This window comes from Pseudoliparis swirei, chromosome 6 (assembly GCF_029220125.1).
Source record: "Pseudoliparis swirei isolate HS2019 ecotype Mariana Trench chromosome 6, NWPU_hadal_v1, whole genome shotgun sequence".
Lineage (NCBI taxonomy): Eukaryota > Metazoa > Chordata > Actinopteri > Perciformes > Liparidae > Pseudoliparis > Pseudoliparis swirei.
Window position 1 is genome coordinate 4,699,684 of NC_079393.1, and position 18,646 is coordinate 4,718,329.

General features: G+C 43.3%; 2 protein-coding genes across 6 annotated transcripts; both read left to right on the forward strand.

Annotated features, from left to right (window-relative positions):
- Nucleotides 1-508: 508 nt before the first annotated feature.
- Nucleotides 509-7,528, forward strand: LOC130195763 (nucleobindin-2-like). Its single transcript, XM_056417468.1, has 13 exons — nucleotides 509-616; nucleotides 1,155-1,292; nucleotides 1,872-1,979; nucleotides 2,069-2,201; nucleotides 2,747-2,850; nucleotides 3,970-4,155; nucleotides 4,284-4,374; nucleotides 4,497-4,555; nucleotides 4,644-4,736; nucleotides 5,205-5,294; nucleotides 5,412-5,582; nucleotides 5,885-5,924; nucleotides 6,407-7,528. Exons 2-13 carry the CDS (start codon nucleotides 1,155-1,157, stop codon nucleotides 6,496-6,498), a joined length of 1,305 nt encoding a protein of 434 aa, XP_056273443.1. The 5' UTR covers nucleotides 509-616; the 3' UTR covers nucleotides 6,499-7,528.
- A 2,413-nt stretch (nucleotides 7,529-9,941) lies between these two features.
- si:dkey-10o6.2 (uncharacterized protein LOC100124608 homolog) lies at nucleotides 9,942-18,500 on the forward strand. Of its 5 annotated transcripts, none has more exons than XM_056417658.1 (8): nucleotides 9,942-10,165; nucleotides 10,566-10,690; nucleotides 10,793-10,859; nucleotides 13,518-13,671; nucleotides 16,634-16,776; nucleotides 16,868-16,978; nucleotides 17,433-17,617; nucleotides 18,016-18,500. In XM_056417658.1, exons 1-7 carry the CDS (start codon nucleotides 10,010-10,012, stop codon nucleotides 17,601-17,603), a joined length of 927 nt encoding a protein of 308 aa, XP_056273633.1. In that variant the 5' UTR covers nucleotides 9,942-10,009; the 3' UTR covers nucleotides 17,604-17,617; nucleotides 18,016-18,500. The 5 variants fall into 5 exon arrangements, with proteins under 5 accessions (XP_056273633.1, XP_056273634.1, XP_056273632.1 ...); XM_056417659.1 differs by having other exon boundaries at nucleotides 17,433-17,613; XM_056417657.1 differs by having other exon boundaries at nucleotides 17,433-18,500.
- The last annotated feature ends 146 nt before the right edge of the window (nucleotides 18,501-18,646 follow it).

Consider the following 18,646-nt stretch of genomic DNA (forward strand, 5'->3'; position numbering starts at 1 on the left):
TAGAAACACAATTAATTGAAAATTAGATTTCTGTCCAATGCTATGGATACAAAACGTCCTTTGTGTATTTTGAGTACAATTAGATATGTATAATTATTCTACATTACTCAAGAACTGTACTTGTACTTTTTTTGTCAGACATCTCAGAGGGACATTTTGTACTTTTTACTCTAACGGTGTATTAATTACTATAATTATTTATGCCAAATCCAGTTTTACAAGACAATCACTAATGTTTCCCCCATCAAACCTTAACTCCGCCCTCGTTTGCGGTTGACGGTCCGGAGCGCCACGTACAGTTTTGACTCACCGCACTTTAAGCCAGCGGGGTGATCCTTTTTCCCCCCCGGCTTTTTGACTGACAGGTCAAACGTCCAATCAGCTGTCAACGCGACTGTTCTCCGAAGAAAGTGTACTTTTTCTGCCCAATCACGAGCGGTCGTGGGCGGGGCGTTGCCATGGTGAGCACAACCTATTTCCCCTTTCCCCCCCGCTCTGCAGGTTGTGGCCTTCGGAGGCTCGTGCTGGTGGATGACAGCTGTAAACAAGCTCCATTGAAGCTCGCGCACTTCGAGGAACACCGACCGCGAAAGAGGAAAAGGAAGAGGAGCTCAAAGTAAGTCTATTTTAGCGAGTACATATCATTTCACATAAACTGCGGTTCATTCTAGCTATTTTACGACATACATCTGGCTTGTTTCGCCGCGGGATAACGAATTAATAACTAGCGACCGCGTCCACTTAACAACGTGTTCTTAGCGGTTAACGTAAAGTGATTCTGTTGTCGTGCCGCGTGTGAGTTGCAGGTTCACAACTCTCTTGTAAGATATCAGGTTTATGAGAAGAGGAATTGCTTTAAAGTGAGCTCGGAGGACACGTGCGTGTGTGTTTTTTTGTGTTGTGTGTGTGTGTGTGCGTGCGCTCGTGGCAGAGTTGCTTTTGGGATCAAGACTAAATTGCATAACCCTCATGCCATATTTGAGTAGTCTTTTTTTGTTAAGATAAAGCACCTGTGCCCCACACACTGAACACGTAATATAAAATAATAATAAATAACAAATCTCCATGAGGGATCTACCATAAACTTGTAACATCACAAAATGTTTATTTTATCAATTTAACTCCTATTTTCTTCATTTATTTACCCAAACAAGATGGTGAAGTGTCGTGCCGTGGCCCAGTGTGGGCTGTTTCTGCTGAGCGTGTGGCTGTGTATCCAGTCGGTGCCGATCGGTGTGGACAAGACCAAAGAAGAGCCCCCAAAAGAGGAGCTGATGCCACCGGATAGTGGCGTGAGTCAATGTCATCATATACTGCAATATTGCATTTAAAGTCTTTAAAGAGTCTTACTGATAATTACACTAAATACCTCTGAGTCATGCCAGCGAGGGAATCATTTTGGGCTTTCAGTTCCTCGGCACACTCCTGGGTGAAAGGTTATCAAATAAAACTCAGAGCATATGTGTATATAACATATATGTATATATATACAACAAACTGCAGTAGATCGCTGGAGATCCTGGCAAACTCAACACTTTACTCAGCACTTTACTTTGTTTTCCCCCTGTATATTTAGTATTTAGTTTTTAGTATTTAGTTTTGTGTTTTCTAATTATTTTTATTAATGCTCTGATGTGCACAGCTGCTGTGATTTTTGAAATTTCCCCACTGTGGGACGAATAAAGGTATATATCATATATTATATCATATATTCAACAATATCTTGTTGCATTAGGAGTCATGATGCGAGACGAGAGCGTTCCATGATGGCCCGAATTCGAGTTGGAACATTTAACGAGTGAAATGAAGATTTTTTTTTTTGTGGGTCCTCTGTCAACAAACGCCACTGTGTGCTTTGGCTTACGCTTCAGGAGACCGGGCTGCACTACGACCGCTACCTCAGGGAAGTCATCGAGTACCTGGAGAAAGACGCTCACTTCAAACAGAAGCTCAAAAATACCAGCATGGCTGACATCAAGGTGCTCGCTCGCTAAAACGCACCGATTCGGCTCTCCGGCGCCCTGCGTGTGTTGAACTGTGGCGTGTTGTCGCTTCCCGCTGCTTGCAGAAGGGCAGACTTTCCAAAGAGCTGGACTTTGTCCACCACAACCTACGGACCAAGCTGGACGAGCTGAAGCGGGAGGAGATGGGCCGGCTGCGGATGCTCATCAAAGCCAAACATGACATCCAGGAGGGGAATGGTAAGCATGCGGCAGGTCTCTGTGAAACTTTTGCTTCTTAAAAGTTGCACCAGACGTTTTAGTAACGCAGCCGGATGTGTTGCTTAAATACAGGAACATGATGTAAATCAGCAGGTACCAGGCCAGTGTGGAAAGTTCTGTAATTTAATATAAAGTGTCCTTTAAAAACCAGACGTACAGGGTCGAAGTCGCATTGTACTGATGTAGAGAAGGTGTAGAAACAGTTTAGAGGAGGTGTCATATTTAAGCCCGTGCTTAGGAAAAAAACATCTCCACTTATTGACTCTTACTTCACTCTTTTTCTCGTGCACATTTGAGCTGAAACCTAAGTCAACAAAGCCGGTGCTTACTGAGCTTAATGTGCCAGTTGCATGCGGAAAAACTACTGAAGCGTAACATGTCTGAGATAAGGACATGGCAGAGAGGAGGAGAGGGGGTTGAATGACAGGATTCTTTTAAAAATGCCCAAAGAAGAAGAAGAAGAAGAAGATGAAGAAGCTGAAACAGTTTTAGAGTGAAATAAAATGTTCCTGATCCCCTGGCAGGCCGGACGGTGGACTACCAGGCCCTGCTGAAGCAGTTCGAGCACCTCAGCCACCAGAACCCCAGCACCTTTGAGGTGGAGGACCTGAACAGCCTCATCCAATCGGTAAAGGGCATTCACGAAGGAGACTAAAGTCTTCTTTTTTTTCTCCGCTTGCTGTCGTTGCGAATCCTCATTCATAGAAATCATCCTCAGGTGAGATTTCAAATCCAGAGCAACTTGACATGGCGATATATAAATGAGTAAATTAAAGTGTTTTATTTGGCATTGTAGGCATCAAGAGTGCACGCACTTCCGGTTCTTGAAAAAAACAATGAACCAAATCATCTTTAAACTGTATTTGAAGCTTTCCAGCAGTTCTAATTATTGCGCAACCTCGTGATCAAACGGAGATCTCCGTCGGGCGAAATACAGGAACAACCGATGTTGCCTCAGAGCGTATCGACCTCTCAGATGACTGGAAGTTGTAATACAACGGCATAAACACATGGCAGCCCCCCCCCCACAGCCATTTTAGTCACCGACCCTTAAAAGGATAAGACTTCTTCTCAAAGCTCATCCTGAACCTGCTGCTCTCCTCTGGGCAACGGAGCGCTGCTGCTTCTGCTGTACCTGCATCACAGTCGCACCTTTTAGTCACGCTGAAGAACATATTATGACCATAACTAGGATTGATAAGTGAGCCGTGTACGCTCTTTAAGAGAGCAACATGTTTCCTGTGAACTGAGAATGAGCCCAGGGGAAGGCGGCTCACGGGGGTTTGTGTATTTTTAGCTGTTTACAATCAAACTTCCTGTCAGTTCTGACAATTTTACGTGTCATTTATTTTGCAGCTCATGCGTACAATATTGATGAATGTGTTTGCTTTGCTTGTGTTGACCTTTTATTTAATACTTGACTGTCAACCATATAAAGTGATTAGTGGCCGGGATGTAGAATACAGATTAAAAATATATATATATTAAAAAAGTCAGGGAAAAATAGGAGATTCAGATTAAAAAAGGCTCAAATAGTGTAATTTGCATCGCATGAGTTAACACGAGGAACATTTAATATCGTCTGCCACGCATGCTCTGGGTGTGACCCGGCATACCTGGGTGTGAACCTGAATATGCATTTAGCCGAATAGTTTGGACAACAAAGTGAACCTACCCGTCTTTTCGAAGTTCCGGGTTGTAGATTCCCCCTCCTCACCTTTCTTCTTCTTTTCTTTCTCATTCGCAGGCGACCAAAGACCTGGAGAATTTCGACAAGGTCCGTCACGACGATTTCAAGAGCTACGAGATGATGAAGGAGCACGAGAGGAAGGAACGCATGAGCGCCCTGAACGAGGAGCAGCGCCTGGCGGAGGAGCAGCGCCACGAGGAGATGAAGAAGAAACACGCCGAACACCCCAAAGTGAACCACCCTGTAAGACCGAGGCCGGGGTTCACAGCTCACGGGCGGGGGAGGAAGAACCTGTGCTGCTTTGGTCTGACCCCTGTGTGTGTGTGTGTGTGTGTGTGTGTGTGTGTGTGTGTGTGTGTGTGTGTGTGCAGGGCAGCGAAGACCAGCTGAAGGAGGTGTGGCAAGAGACGGACGGTATGGACCCCGACCAGTTTGACCCCAAGACCTTCTTCAGAATGCACGGTAACCAGAAAGAAAGAAAAATAATAAGTTTACGTGTCTTTGAAACAACAACAAAGCGACACGGCGGCCATCGGATGCGACTCGGAGATTATCTCTGAGGTTTTTTTGGGTTTGTGTTGCAGACAGCAATGGAGATGGCTACCTCGACGAAAACGAGCTCGAAGCTCTCTTCACTAAAGAGGTATTTAATGTCGCTGTGTAACCGGTCCTGATCCGTGAAGTTTGCCTCCGAGGTCGAATTTGCGTGTTTTTTAAATTTTTTTTTATAGCTGGAGAAGGTGTACAACCCCGAAAACGAAGAAGACGACATGTTGGAGATGGAGGAAGAGCGGCTGCGAATGAGACAGCACGTCATGAGCGAGGTGAGTGACGGATCTGGAGCCTCGTCATCGTCTCATCAGCACCGGCGACTGAACACGACCTCCGTTGTTTTTATGCGATCCGGTAAAAAGATGGAAACGTGGCTCCACGTGCATTCAAGAGCCATCTTGTTCTTATTTGCTTTTATCGTTTGTTTTTATTGTAATTTTTAATGCATAGTTTTTAGGATTTTTTAATTATGTGTTGTAAAGCGTCTTTGAGTACTATGAAAAGCGCTATAGAAATTGTATGTATTATTATTATCTTAAATTATTCAGATAGGCCGCCCCAAAAACGACACTATTCATCCGAGCGATGATAAAATCATAACAGTCGATTGTCAGATGTCCTCGATGGAAACCAGTGTGACCAGTCGACCACAAGCTTGTGTCGGCGCCATCGGGTTGTGCATTTTGTCCAACGATGAAACTGAAGAACATTTGTTGATGAAAGCTCGTGTTGCCGTTCAGGTGGACACCAACACGGACAGACTGGTGTCGCTGGGCGAGTTCATCGCTGCCACTCAGAATCAGGAGTTCTTGGAAAAAGACGAGTGGGAGGTAAGAGCATTGATCAAAATGCACTTAGTGTCAGATGGAGAGAGACTTGAAACTCTATAATTGTTTTTTATTTTATTTAATTCGTCGCGTCCTCTTTAATTCCCTGCCCGACACCAGACTCTGGACCATAAACCCGCTTACACCGACGAGGAGCTGAGGGAGTACGAAAGCCACCTGGCCAACGAGGGGAATGACATCAACAGGAAGTCGGAGGAGCTGCAGAGACAGAGGCAGGAGCTGGAGAGGCAGCAGCAGGAACTCAACGCTCAGAAGATCGGGCTGCAGCAGGTGAGCTGAGGAAGATTCGGTGGACAGGTGCAATAGATGGAGTAATATTGACATTGTGACCCAAACTTCAAATGATTAGAGATGATTCCTGATTGATTATATGCATGATGTGTTGGGAAACGCCCACACGTTGCTGTAATCTGTGCATGTACACATGACTCACTGCAGCCATGTTTATGACTAGGGTTAAAGCAGACAAAAGATTAATAATATAACAATAAGGCACGTCAAACTGGAGCTCAATGTGCACATATTCTGTGGTTTCTCTTTTACATTTTCCCATCTTGTTTTTCTCTTCTCAGGCGGTAGAAGAAATGGAAAAGATCAAATCCACGGGCCAGGGTAGGTGTCGCATCGCAATGATTGTCGTGTGAACGGTATTTAACCAAAAAGAGTTATTAACACCAAAATCTAAGCAGCAGAGGCGAAGAACATGCTGTGATTTAATTCATGGCACGCGTTAAACTCCAAAAATTGCTTGACCCTATCGGGATTCCCAAAACTTTGGAAGTCTCCCCCCATAGCATGTATTTATTTAATTTATATGTATTTGTTATTTATTTATTTTATTAATTTAATTTATTTTATTTAAATGTGTTTTATTTTATTTTAATGTGTTTTATTTTATTTATTGTTTTTTCTTACTGCATTGCAAAATCATTGCCCCCTGTCATACGGTTCAAAAATGTAACATTTAATATTTTTAAATATTTCTTCTGCCTCTGCTTCTCCCCAAAGTAGTAGCACCCAAAAAAAACCACATCTGTCAAAGTTGAGCAAATAGTCGTGACATAAAACTCACCAGCGATGCCTCTCTGTTGCAGGGCCGGGCGCCGCTGTCCCCGCCGCAGGTCAACCACCGGCCACCGGTCAACAGCTGCATGACGTGCCGGTGCCGATGACGGGAAACTCTTAGCGGACCCTCGGTGCTCCGTGTGAATGTCGGCGTGTGCGTGTTTTTGACTTGTAATGATTCCCAATTTCACATCTTTTCATTCAGGATTGTTTTTGAAACGCTACTTGACAAAAACAAAAAAAAGACTCAATATTTAAAAAAAGGCACATATGAGAACAATCAGATTTCCCCAAAATGTGGAGGCGGTCCAGGGTTCTTTTTTATAAACAATCAACTCTTTTTTGTTTTTGTTTTTTTTGGCCTCTCATCACAGCAAGGACTCGGGGGTGAAACCGTGGGGGGGGGGGGGGGGGTGTTGGCCTGCAAAGTGAATGTTTTGTTTAGTGCACACTGTAGTTCATTGTCACTGATATTGTCTTAGAGCAATATGTATTTCATCCAATAAACTGAGCTGAATGTTTCATAACTATGATGCTGGCCCCCTGGTGGCCAAAGGATGAAATGGTCAGATTAACATTTTTATTTTTCCTCTAGAAAACATTCTGGATCCATGAAATGTTCTTTCTTTCATAACATTTCACGTGATCAAGGACTGTACATGCGTGTTGGTTTAAAACATGCTACATGTTACACACAGTTATCCCTCCAGTCATCCTTATTTAATTTTTAGTTCTGAAAGAATTCCCACTGAACTTTTTTCTTTTTTTTGGTGGTTTACACATTTTATACTTCTATATCTTTAAGATAAAAATGATTGAATAACATCACGTTTACAGATAAAGTTACATAATTATATATTTAAAGAAGCTGTGTGTATTATAATTGTGTTGGTGACACCAGGTTGGCTGTATGTATGCAGAGAGCTTGTGTCTCATAATATAATCATTTCTTTTAATTTATATTTATTTTCTACACCACTGTAAATCGAGACGGGGGAAAATTAAACGCCAACTTTAAAAAACGTGATTGTGATTATATACAGTATATTAATAAAAACACATCAGCGGCTGAAGTTCCTTTTCCTGTGTGAGTAACTCATGGAGCTGTTGTACAAGGTCTGAATGGACAATTAAATGAATGAACTTGCAAATTTGGAGGTATGTGTCTTCTTTTAAAAAGCAATCGTATGTAAAAACAACGTGGGATCCAAAGTTCATCATTTTGAAATATGCCTTAATGAATACATGTAGACATGGGCACGTGCACAGATAGAGCCCTCGTGGTGCTCAAGCACCAGCGCTTTGGCCCTGGATGAGAAAAGGGCCCTTTTTGCTGGAGACACTTTTTTCATTCATCAGTATTTAAGAATAAAAGTTACTCTCTGTCATCAACTCCCCCAAAATGTGTTTTGATATCCGACGGGGCATTTATTTGAGTTCTTGTGAGAATTGTTTTATGTGTTATCTCTTTGTTTGCTCTGTTCCAGTCTTACAACGATTAACCTTGTAGAAAACGGACAACACGGTTCAGCAAAAGTGAATTTGAATTTACAGTAAAGTAACAACACAAGTGATTCAAACTATAGTTTCTCGTCTTCTTCACTTTCAATAACACATTTTCGCTGCTTGAAAATGAGGTCAGAGGGCAATATAGTGGCTGGCATGACGAACCATTAGCCAATCAGAATGCTTGTTCTGTTGGTGCCATATAATAATTCATCTTTAAAATGTAATCTAGCTGTGTAATCCTGCCCAGAGGAAACGCAGGTCGAGGACAGCGTCATCACTGTTTTGCTGCTTATGCTTCAACTCTGACAGAATTCTTTTCTGGCAATGGGTTTTGGGGTTTGAGCACCTGGCCCCCAAAATGTCTGTGCACGTGCCTGATTTCGAGTAATGGTTGTCCGGCTCTCTCTCCCTCAGGTCCACAGGGTGTTGCTGCCCCCTAGTGGAGACTCCAGCACACGTCAGTCTCTGGCCTTCTTTGTGCAGCCGGACGACGAGGCTCTGATCACGTGCTGCGACGGCTCCAACAGATACCCTCCGGTCACCGGGGGAGACCACTTCGTCGAGCGCCTCACGGGCTTGTATTGACCTGAATGTCCATCCAGATATCTAAGAAGAAGATAGTCTGTAAACATCACACAACTATAAAAAAGTGTAGTTTAAGGCGTGATTACTTCCACAGTATTATCGAGTGTATTGTTTACATAATACAACGTGCCCATGGCGTCGTTCTCTCAGACATCTCTCAGTGGATGTCTGCTCACCACCTGAAAATCAACCCTGACAAGACCGAGCTACTATTCCTTCCAGGGAAAGGCTCCCCCACCCATGACCTGACTACCACCTTCAACAGCTCCGTGTTGGCCCCTACCCTGACTGCCAGGAACCTCGAGGTACCACCTTCAACAGCTCCGTGTTGGCCCCTACCCTGACTGCCAGGAACCTCGGGGTGACACTAGACAGTCAACTCTCCCTGACGGCCAACATCACTGCGACGACGCGTTCCTGTAGGTCCATGCTGCACAACATCAGGAGAATACGTCCTCTTCTTACTCAGAAGGCGGCGCAGGTTCTGGTCCAGGCTCTGGTCATTTCACGCCTCGACTACTGCAACTCCCTCCTGGCTGGTCTACCTGCTAAGGCCATCCGACCTCTGCAGCTCGTCCAGAATGCAGCAGCTCGACTGGTCTTCAGCCTCCCGAAATTCACCCACACCACTCCGCTCCTCCGCTCTCTCCACTGGTTACCGGTGGCTGCTCGCATCCGCTTCAAAACACTGGTTCTGGCGTACCGTGCTCTGAACGGATCGGGCCCCGTCTACATCTGGGATATGGTCACACCGTACACCCCGGCACGTTCGCTCCGCTCGGCAACAGCCAATCGACTTGTGCCTCCTGCACCTCGAGCTAATCACTCTACATCCAGACTGTTTGCTGTCCTGGCTCCTCAGTGGTGGAACGAGCTCCCCACTGACATCAGGACTGCAGAAAGTCTCTACATCTTCCGCCTGAGACTGAAAACACATCTTTTCCGACTATATCTGGATTAAAACACAGATTAGCACTTCAGTGGCACTTAAATAGCTGAGTTGAGGAAATGTTACTTCCTGTATTCTTGTTGTTCTTAGTTTATACTCTAGGTTGATGCACTTATTGTAAGTCGCTTTGGATAAAAGCATCTGCTAAATGACATGTAATGTTATGTAATGTTCTCCTTTGTCCAAACATTTCTTGAGAGCATTTTGTAACACTGTCCAGCACCTTGGCTGACCTTTGACCTCTCGTCCACCAGTTTGGACCTTGAATGACCTGAGCACTCTTTTCATTATTAGAATTAGAATATTGCCACTAAACAAACACTGAAATCCACCCGAGCCTCTTCATCCAGATAACAGGTCAGTGTTACATTAAACTAAAGTGACCACGGCCCCATGACGACGACGTCCTCAGTTACACCTCCTCAACGCGCACCTTTGGTTTGTCCCCCCCCCCACTTTTGGCTGAAACCAAGTCACGTGACAGCGGGAGGAGTTCGCCGCCTGCCTTGTGTATATTGATTCGTTTCGTGTCCAGGAACACGAAACATCTTGTTCAACTCCACATTTGAGTTTTAACTTTTTTTCCAAAATGAGCATCCCGGTGGTGGACTTTGGCGCGTGCAGCCTGAGCGAGGAAGAGGTGGGCGACGAGCAGATGATGCACGCGCTGTGCAAACAGCTGGAATCCGCTTTCACTGGAGTTGGATTCGTGTTTCTGAAGAACACTGGGATCACCCAGGAGGAGGTGAGAAGTCCTGACTGAAGGAACCAGATGGAGCATCAACAAAGTTGGATTATTATCATGTGTGTGGATTAATATGAATGTGTGTTGCGTTTGACTGCTGCGTGTGTTAATTTGAACTCCGTTAATAAATAGTGTCGGGTAGTTTAACAGCCATGTTTTCAGCTTTGTGGTGATGCATTTTCCAGCTGGTCTGTTTTTATTCCATTTTTATTTTGCTTGTTTTGTAACAATAAATAAGTGATTCAGATTATGCATGCCTATAATAAAAAAAAGTCGTGGAGAGTTCCCTCAACACATAAAATAACATAAAGGGGAGTAGATGTATAACGTCCTATAACATGTGAATACTGGAGCAGAGTACCGTGAGTGTTGCAGTGACGTGTCTTGTTGCCGTGGACAGGTGAACGCTGTCATGGCCGTCTCCAAGACCTTCTTCCTGCAGCCAGAGGAGGAGAAGAAACCCTTCAGCAGGAAAAGCTTCGCCGACAATCCCAACCACGGCTGGGTGCAGCTGGAGCTCGAGAGGTCCGGACGACGGAACATTAACCGAACACAAACACACGCCTCGTCTCCACAGTTGTAAAATTAAATATCTGCTTTTTGCTTTGTTGTTTTTTTGTTTTTCAGGTTGAATCCCGCTCGCCCTGGAGACCTGAAGGAGGCGTTCAACGTCTCTTTAATCAGTCCTGACATTGTAAAGTTTGGACTGTTCAGTTTTTGACAAAGCATTTGAGATTAAGCTCACTTATGGTCTGGAGTAGGGCTGCAACAAGAATCGCTAAGAATCGATTATTAAAATAGGTTGCAGCGAATTTCATTATCGATTCGTTGTGTTGCGCGATTGTTACGCCGATAAATCGCGGAGATGTTTGAGTATTGAAAAAGTTGAGTTGAGCGCCGGGCGGAGCAACAACACCGAGCTATGTCCAGACGTTTGTGGGATGTCCTCAGCAACTGTAAAGCATAGTGGTTGATTCTAGTGGTTGATGCTCGTTTCCCATACACTCAAAAAAACGATTCAAGCCCTTCTTAGAGGTGACACATTTAAATATTGTTTGATATATTGAAATAAATCAATTACAAAACGAAGATATTTATATTGAATGGGTGTAACACAAAATGTATGAATACTTTCATTTATTAGATTTATTTAGGTTACACTCACAAAAACGATTCAAGCCCTTCTTCGAGGTGACACATTGAAATATTGTTTGATACATTTGAATAAATCAATTACAAAAATAGATATTTATATTTAATGGGTGTAACACAAAATGTATGAATACTTTCATTTATTAGATTTATTTAGGTTAGATGGTGTGCATATCAACTCAAAATAAATGTGTTTCATTGGGGACTACCCTTTGCGCATGCGCTTTCTGAAAATCAGTTGTTTATCTTTGATCGGGACTTGTCCTTTAACTCCCACGTAAAGCAAATCTCAAGGACTGCATTCTTTCATCTACGTAATATTTCAAAAATCAGGCACATCTTGTCTCAAAAAGATGCAGAAAAATTGGTTCACGCGTTCGTTACTTCGAGACTGGATTACTGCAACTCCTTATTATCAGGCTGCTCTAATAAATCTCTTAGGTCCCTCCAGTTGATCCAGAATGCTGCAGCTCATGTTCTCACTAAAACTAAGAAAAGAGATCACATCACTCCTGCACTAGCTGCTCTGCACTGGCTCCCAGTAAAATCAAGAATCACTTTTAAAATTCTTCTCTTAACCTACAAAGCCTTGATTGGTGATGCTCCATCATATCTTAAGGAGCTTGTCGTACCATATTGCCCCACTAGAGAGCTACGCTCACTAAATGCGGGACTACTTGTAGTTCCTAGAGTCTTAAAAAGTAGAATGGGAGCCAGAGCCTTTAGTTATCAAGCTCCTCTTTATGGAACCAGCTTCCAATTTCAGTCCGGGAGGCAGACACAGTCACCTCGTTTAAGAGTAGACTTAAGACCTTCCTCTTTGACAGAGCTTATAGTTAGGGCTGAATCAGGTTCACCTGGTCCAGCCCCTTGATATGCTGCTATAGGCTTATAGCTGCCGGGGGACGTTTAGGATGCACTGAGTACCTATCTCCTCTTTTTTCTCTCCTTAAGGATGAATTTTCATCTCTCAATCACACCTTACTAACTTTGCTTTCTCCCCGGAGTCCTTTTGACTTCACGTCTCATGGGGTCATCGGACCCTATGAGACGACATAGATCCTATCTGCCTGATGGATCATTGAGGTCTGGGTCGTGGAATTCCTGCTCATGACTACGCCACTGTCCTGTTGAGACTCCGCCCACTGTTGAGACTCCGCCCACTCCTCCTCCCCACCGCCATCTGCCTGATGGATCGTGGAGGTCTCCATCGTGGAATATGCCTACTATGAACTATTCATACACTCTGTCATATTCATTGAATGTATTTAACTCTAAATCTGTCCTTCTGTACACATGACATCTATTGCATCTGTCCATCCTGGAGAGGGATCCTCCTCTGTTGCTCTCCTCCAGGTTTCTTCCCTTTTTTCCCCCTGAAGGGTTATTTGGGAGTTTTTCCTGGTCCGATGTGAGGTTTTGGGGCAGGGATGTCTATGTGTACAGATTGTAAAGCACTCCGAGACAAATTTGTAATTTGTGAAATTGGGCTATACAAATAAACTGAATTGAATTGAATTGAATTACATGAGGTGAAGACACGTTCAGGGCTGTACGGTGGTGTAGTGGCTAGCACTGTCGCCTCAAAGCCGGAGGGCTGTGGGTTCAATTCCCACTTGGGGCGTTCCTTCTGTGTGGAGTTTGCATATGTTGTTAGTTAGTTTATATTTTGAGTTGGACAAACACAAATTTATTTAATTTAATGAATATCCTTATTTTATTTTAGATGTATTTGATACAAATGAGTTGGAGTAACTTAATTACATTTTATTGCACTGATGTGCTAAATTTGAGTTGGAGTTGCATATAATTATTGGATGGAAAACCTGCCAAAAATGTAATTGAGTTCATCCAATGAGTCATTTCTTTGAGTGTACCAGAGACGCATGCTGATTTTTTTTTTCAGTCTGGCCACGCAAGTCCTAGACTAGCCCCTGTCAAATGTCCTGACTTTTTTTTCTGTGAACTTCCCGGAAAGGATTATTAATATTTGGTTATGTGTGGCTTTCTGGATAACAATAAATGTTTACATTTAGGCACCCCTGCGATCGTCACACTTTTTCTGTTACAAACTGACCCCGGCCCCCATCAGAGAAGGGAAGAGTTATGTGGCCCTCACAGGAGAAAGTTTGGGGACCCCTGATCTAGATCCCTATCAAAGCTGCAGATACACAAATCAATATTCTCTCCCTCTGCGTAGGAATGGCCGTCGGGCGCCGTGGAAGGGTTCCAGGAGATCCAGACGACGTTCTTCCGCCGCTGTAAGGAGCTGAGTCTGCGGGTGCTGAGGGTGATGGCCCTCAGCCTGGGTCTGGACCCCCAGGTGTTCCTGAGCGCGCACCGCTTCATAGGAGGTACGTACCCATCATGACCGTCGGTGCATCAGAGCACGCCTTCCAAGCGGCCTTAACCTTAACCCTGACCTTTTTTCGGGGGGGGAAAAGGGAAGAACGTTGTTTTGTTTTAAAAAACCTTTCATCTTCATCATCCAACAAGTCAAAAGCCTTTTCTCTCTGATCGACATCTCTTTTATATCGCCCCCCCTGGGGAGATATTCTCTTCTCATTGGTTCAACTGTCCAGGTAAAACATTGGTCCAAAGTCGCTCATTGGCTGAGCCGTCTGTCCGTCGGGGTTGTAAGCGTGTCCACGCCCCGTAACACTTAAAGTCATCTATCCTCCTCTGGGCCATTTTGTTCTCTGCTGCTCCGAACGGCATCGAAGGGGTCCTTCAGGGTTCCTCTTCGTCTGCTACCCCCTTCTCTCTCTCCATACCAGGTGTGACATTCCTCAGAGACACAAGCATCTGCCTGTCTGTTACCAATACACGTTCAAACCTCACACAAAGACTTTCCTTCCTCTTAAGTTTCCCAATCCAAAGACATTATTTAATAATACAGTATGCTATCAAACAATCTACACAGATATCCTTTAATAGGGTAGTAAATCACCAAACAATAATGTACACATAGATATTATTTAATGTGTGAAGTTATAGCAAATCAGCAAATCCCAATGTAGTCAGTATAGTCATTTATCAACAGAGGAGGATCCCTCTCCAGGATGGACAGAACAATAGATGTCATGTGACCAGAAGGAATCATTACAGAGTTACAACACATTCAATGAGTATGACGGAGTGTATAAATAGTTCCTAGAAGGCATGGACCACGATGCAGACCTCCATGATCCATCAGGCAGATGGAGGTAGAGAGGAGGAGTGGGCGGAGCATCAGCAGGGCCATGGCATCAGACCCAGCCAGGTCCAATGGACCCTATGAGACGTGAAGTCACAAGGACTCCGAGGGGGAAGCAGAGTTAATAATGTGCAATGGCGAAATGAAAATGTATGAAAAGTTTATGGAGTGTTCCCTGATAATATTGCCCAAAGGAAGCAGATATAAGGTAAATAACAATAGGTTCCTCTACGACGAAGTCTTAGAGGACCCTAATAAAAATGGTCCGAGCACAGAACCTTGTGGAACTCCGTGACTAACGTTGGTGGTCATCGAGGTCATCGTTTACAAATACAAACTGAGATCGATCTGATAAATAGGATTTAAAGCAACAGTGCGGTGTCTGGGATGCAAATTGACTGATCCAGTCTCTGTAATAGGATGTCATGGTCAATGGTGTCGAACGCAGCACTAAGGTCTAACAAGACCAGTAGAGAGATGAATCCTTTATCAGCACTAAGGTCTAACTAGACCAGTAGAGATGAGTCCTTTATCAGCACTAAGGTCTAACAAGACCAGTAGAGATGAGTCCTTTATCAGCACTAAGGTCTAACAAGACCAGTAGAGATGAGTCCTTTATCAGCACTAAGGTCTAACAAGACCAGTAGAGATGAGTCCTTTATCAGCACTAAGGTCTAACAAGACCAGTATAGAGATGAGTCCTTTATCAGCACTAAGGTCTAACAAGACCAGTAGAGATGAGTCCTTTATCAGCACTAAGGTCTAACAAGACCAGTATAGAGATGAGTCCTTTATCAGCACTAAGGTCTAACAAGACCGGTACAGAGATGAGTCCTTTATCAGAACTAAGGTCTAACAAGACCAGTATAGAGATGAGTCCTTTATCAGCACTAAGGTCTAACTAGACCAGTAGAGATGAGTCCTTTATCAGCACTAAGGTCTAACAAGACCAGTAGAGATGAGTCCTTTATCAGCACTAAGGTCTAACAAGACCAGTAGAGATGAGTCCTTTATCAGCACTAAGGTCTAACAAGACCAGTAGAGATGAGTCCTTTATCAGCACTAAGGTCTAACAAGACCAGTAGAGATGAGTCCTTTATCAGCACTAAGGTCTAACAAGACCAGTATAGAGATGAGTCCTTTATCAGCACTAAGGTCTAACAAGACCAGTAGAGATGAGTCCTTTATCAGCACTAAGGTCTAACAAGACCAGTAGAGATGAGTCCTTTATCAGCACTAAGGTCTAACAAGACCAGTATAGAGATGAGTCCTTTATCAGCACTAAGGTCTAACAAGACCAGGACAGAGATGAGTCCTTTATCAGCACTAAGGTCTAACAAGACCTGTACAGAGATGAGTCCTTTATCAGCACTAAGGTCTAACTAGACCAGTAGAGATGAGTCCTTTATCAGAACTAAGGTCTAACAAGACCAGTATAGAGATGAGTCCTTTATCAGCACTAAGGTCTAACTAGACCAGTAGAGATGAGTCCTTTATCAGAACTAAGGTCTAACAAGACCAGTATAGAGATGAGTCCTTTATCAGCACTAAGGTCTAACTAGACCAGTAGAGATGAGTCCTTTATCAGCACTAAGGTCTAACTAGACCAGTAGAGATGAGTCCTTTATCAGAACTAAGGTCTAACAAGATCAGTATAGAGATGAGTCCTTTATCAGCACTAAGGTCTAACTAGACCAGTACAGAGATGAGTCCTTTATCAGCACTAAGGTCTAACTAGACCAGTAGAGATGAGTCCTTTATCAGCACTAAGGTCTAACAAGACCAGTATAGAGATGAGTCCTTTATCTGATGCCATTAGGAGGTCATTTGTAATTTTCGCCAGTGCTGTCTCGGTGGTGTTTTCTAAATCCTGACTGAACCTCCTCAAATAAACTATTATGATGTAGAAAGTCACACAACTGGTGTGCGACCACTTTCTCAAGGATCTTGGAGAGGAACGGAAGGTGAGATATTGGTCTGTAGTTAGCCAACACCTCTGGATCCAGAGTGATGTAACACTTATGCCAGAGCCATGACTCCCATAATAATGAATATGGATCTGAGGCGCGATGTAAATGTTTATGAAACTAACAAACCGGTGTCGTTGTGTCTCCTCCAAGCTGAAGGGAATAACTCGACGCTGCGTTCGCTGTACTACCCGCCGGTAAACCGCGAGACCGTGAAGGAGGATCAGGTGCGATGTGGGGAGCATTCAGACTACGGCAGCATCACGCTGTTGTTCAGCACCTCCGAGGGTCTGCAGGTAACACCAGAATCACCAAAAAACATTTTCTTAGGTATTTATTAGCACATGTAAGGAAGGCAATCCACCTGACCGCCTCCTTCACCTCCAGGTGCAGAGGCGTTCGGGTGAATTCATGGACGTCCCCTACGTGCCCGGAACGGTTCTCATCAACATCGCCGACCTGATGCAGCGCTGGACCAGCGACCGCTTTGTCTCCGCGGTGAGTTCAGAGGACGTTTAGCTATACTTATTTGTAATTATGAAAAGGGCAGAGTGCGTGTGCAAGGTAACTCAAGGTCAAACTGGTAGACGAGAGGTCAAAGGTCAGCCAAGGTGCTGGGCAGTTACAAAATGCTGTTCCCAGCACACCTCTAGGACTATTAACGGAGAATGATGCAATAGGCATATTTTATTATGTAAATAATACACTTGATAATCACGCCTTAAACTACACTTTTTTTACAGTCATGTTTACAGACTCTCTCTCTCCCGACACTCGTATTTTGATTGTCGTTAATTTGCAATGAACAAAATACATTTACATTTTTTTTGTTTTTGTTTACAATTTTCTGTATATTGCGATAATATAGTGAATTATGTTCTTATTATTTTTTTCGATAATTCTTTTATTGAACATGTGAGTAATTGGTGGTTTTCCTCCCTCTCTCCCTCAGGTCCACAGGGTGTTGCTGCCCCCTGCTGGAGACTCCAGCACACGTCAGTCTCTGGCCTTCTTCGTGCAGTCGGACGACGAGGCTCTGATCACGTGCTGCGACGGCTCCAACAGATACCCTCCGATCACCGGGGGAGACTACCTGGCGGAGCGCTTCAGTCGCACGTACTGAGTCAGCAGGCGTAGGTTTGCATCTGGTCTCGAGGACTAGTCACGACCAAAGTTTGGGAAAGACCAGAAGGGATTAGTTTTCTTATTTAAATCTTTTTATTTAAATGTATTTTAATTGTATTTATTTAATTTATATGTATTTTTAAATTATTTAATTTATTTAATTTAGTTAATTTAATTTATTTTAATTTATTTAATTTATTAAATGTATTTTATTTAAATGTATTTTATTTTATTTATTGTTTTTTCTTACTGCATTGCAAAATCATTGCCCCTTGTCATACGGTGCAGAAATTGTAAATTTAATATTTTCAATATTTCTTCTGCCTCTGCTTCTCCCCAAAGTAGTAGCACCCAAAAAAAACACAAAAACACATCTGACAAAACTCACCAGCAATGCCTCTCTGTTGCAGGGCCGGACGCCGCAGGTCAACTACCGGCCACCGGTCAACAGCTGCATGAAAATAGTCAGATTTAAAAAAGAATGTTCCTGTAGAAAACATTTTGGATATTTTTAGGTGGTTTACACATTTTATACTTCTATATCTTTAGGATAAAAATGATTAAATAACATCACGTTTACAGATAAATTAATAATAATTATATATTGAAATAAGCTGTGTGTATTATAATTGTGTTGGTGACACCAGGTTGGCTGTATGTGTGCAGAGAGCTTGTGTCTCATAATATAATAATTTCTTTTCATTTTTATTTATGTTCTACACCGCTGTAAATCGAGATGGGGGGAAATTAAACGCCAACTTTAAAAAACGTGATTATATATTAATAAAAACACATCAGCGGTAGCGCAGTAGGCTGATGTTCCTTTTCCAGTGTGAGTAACTCATGGAGCTGTTGTACAAGGTCTGAACGGACAATTAAATGAATGAACTTGCAAGTTTGGAGGTATGCGTCTCTTCTTTTAAAAAACAATCGTATGTAAAAACAACGTGGGATCCAAAGTTGATCATTTTGAAATATGCCTTAATGAATACATGCAGCCCATATATGAATAGGTTCAGGTTTTATGGAACAGACTTATAA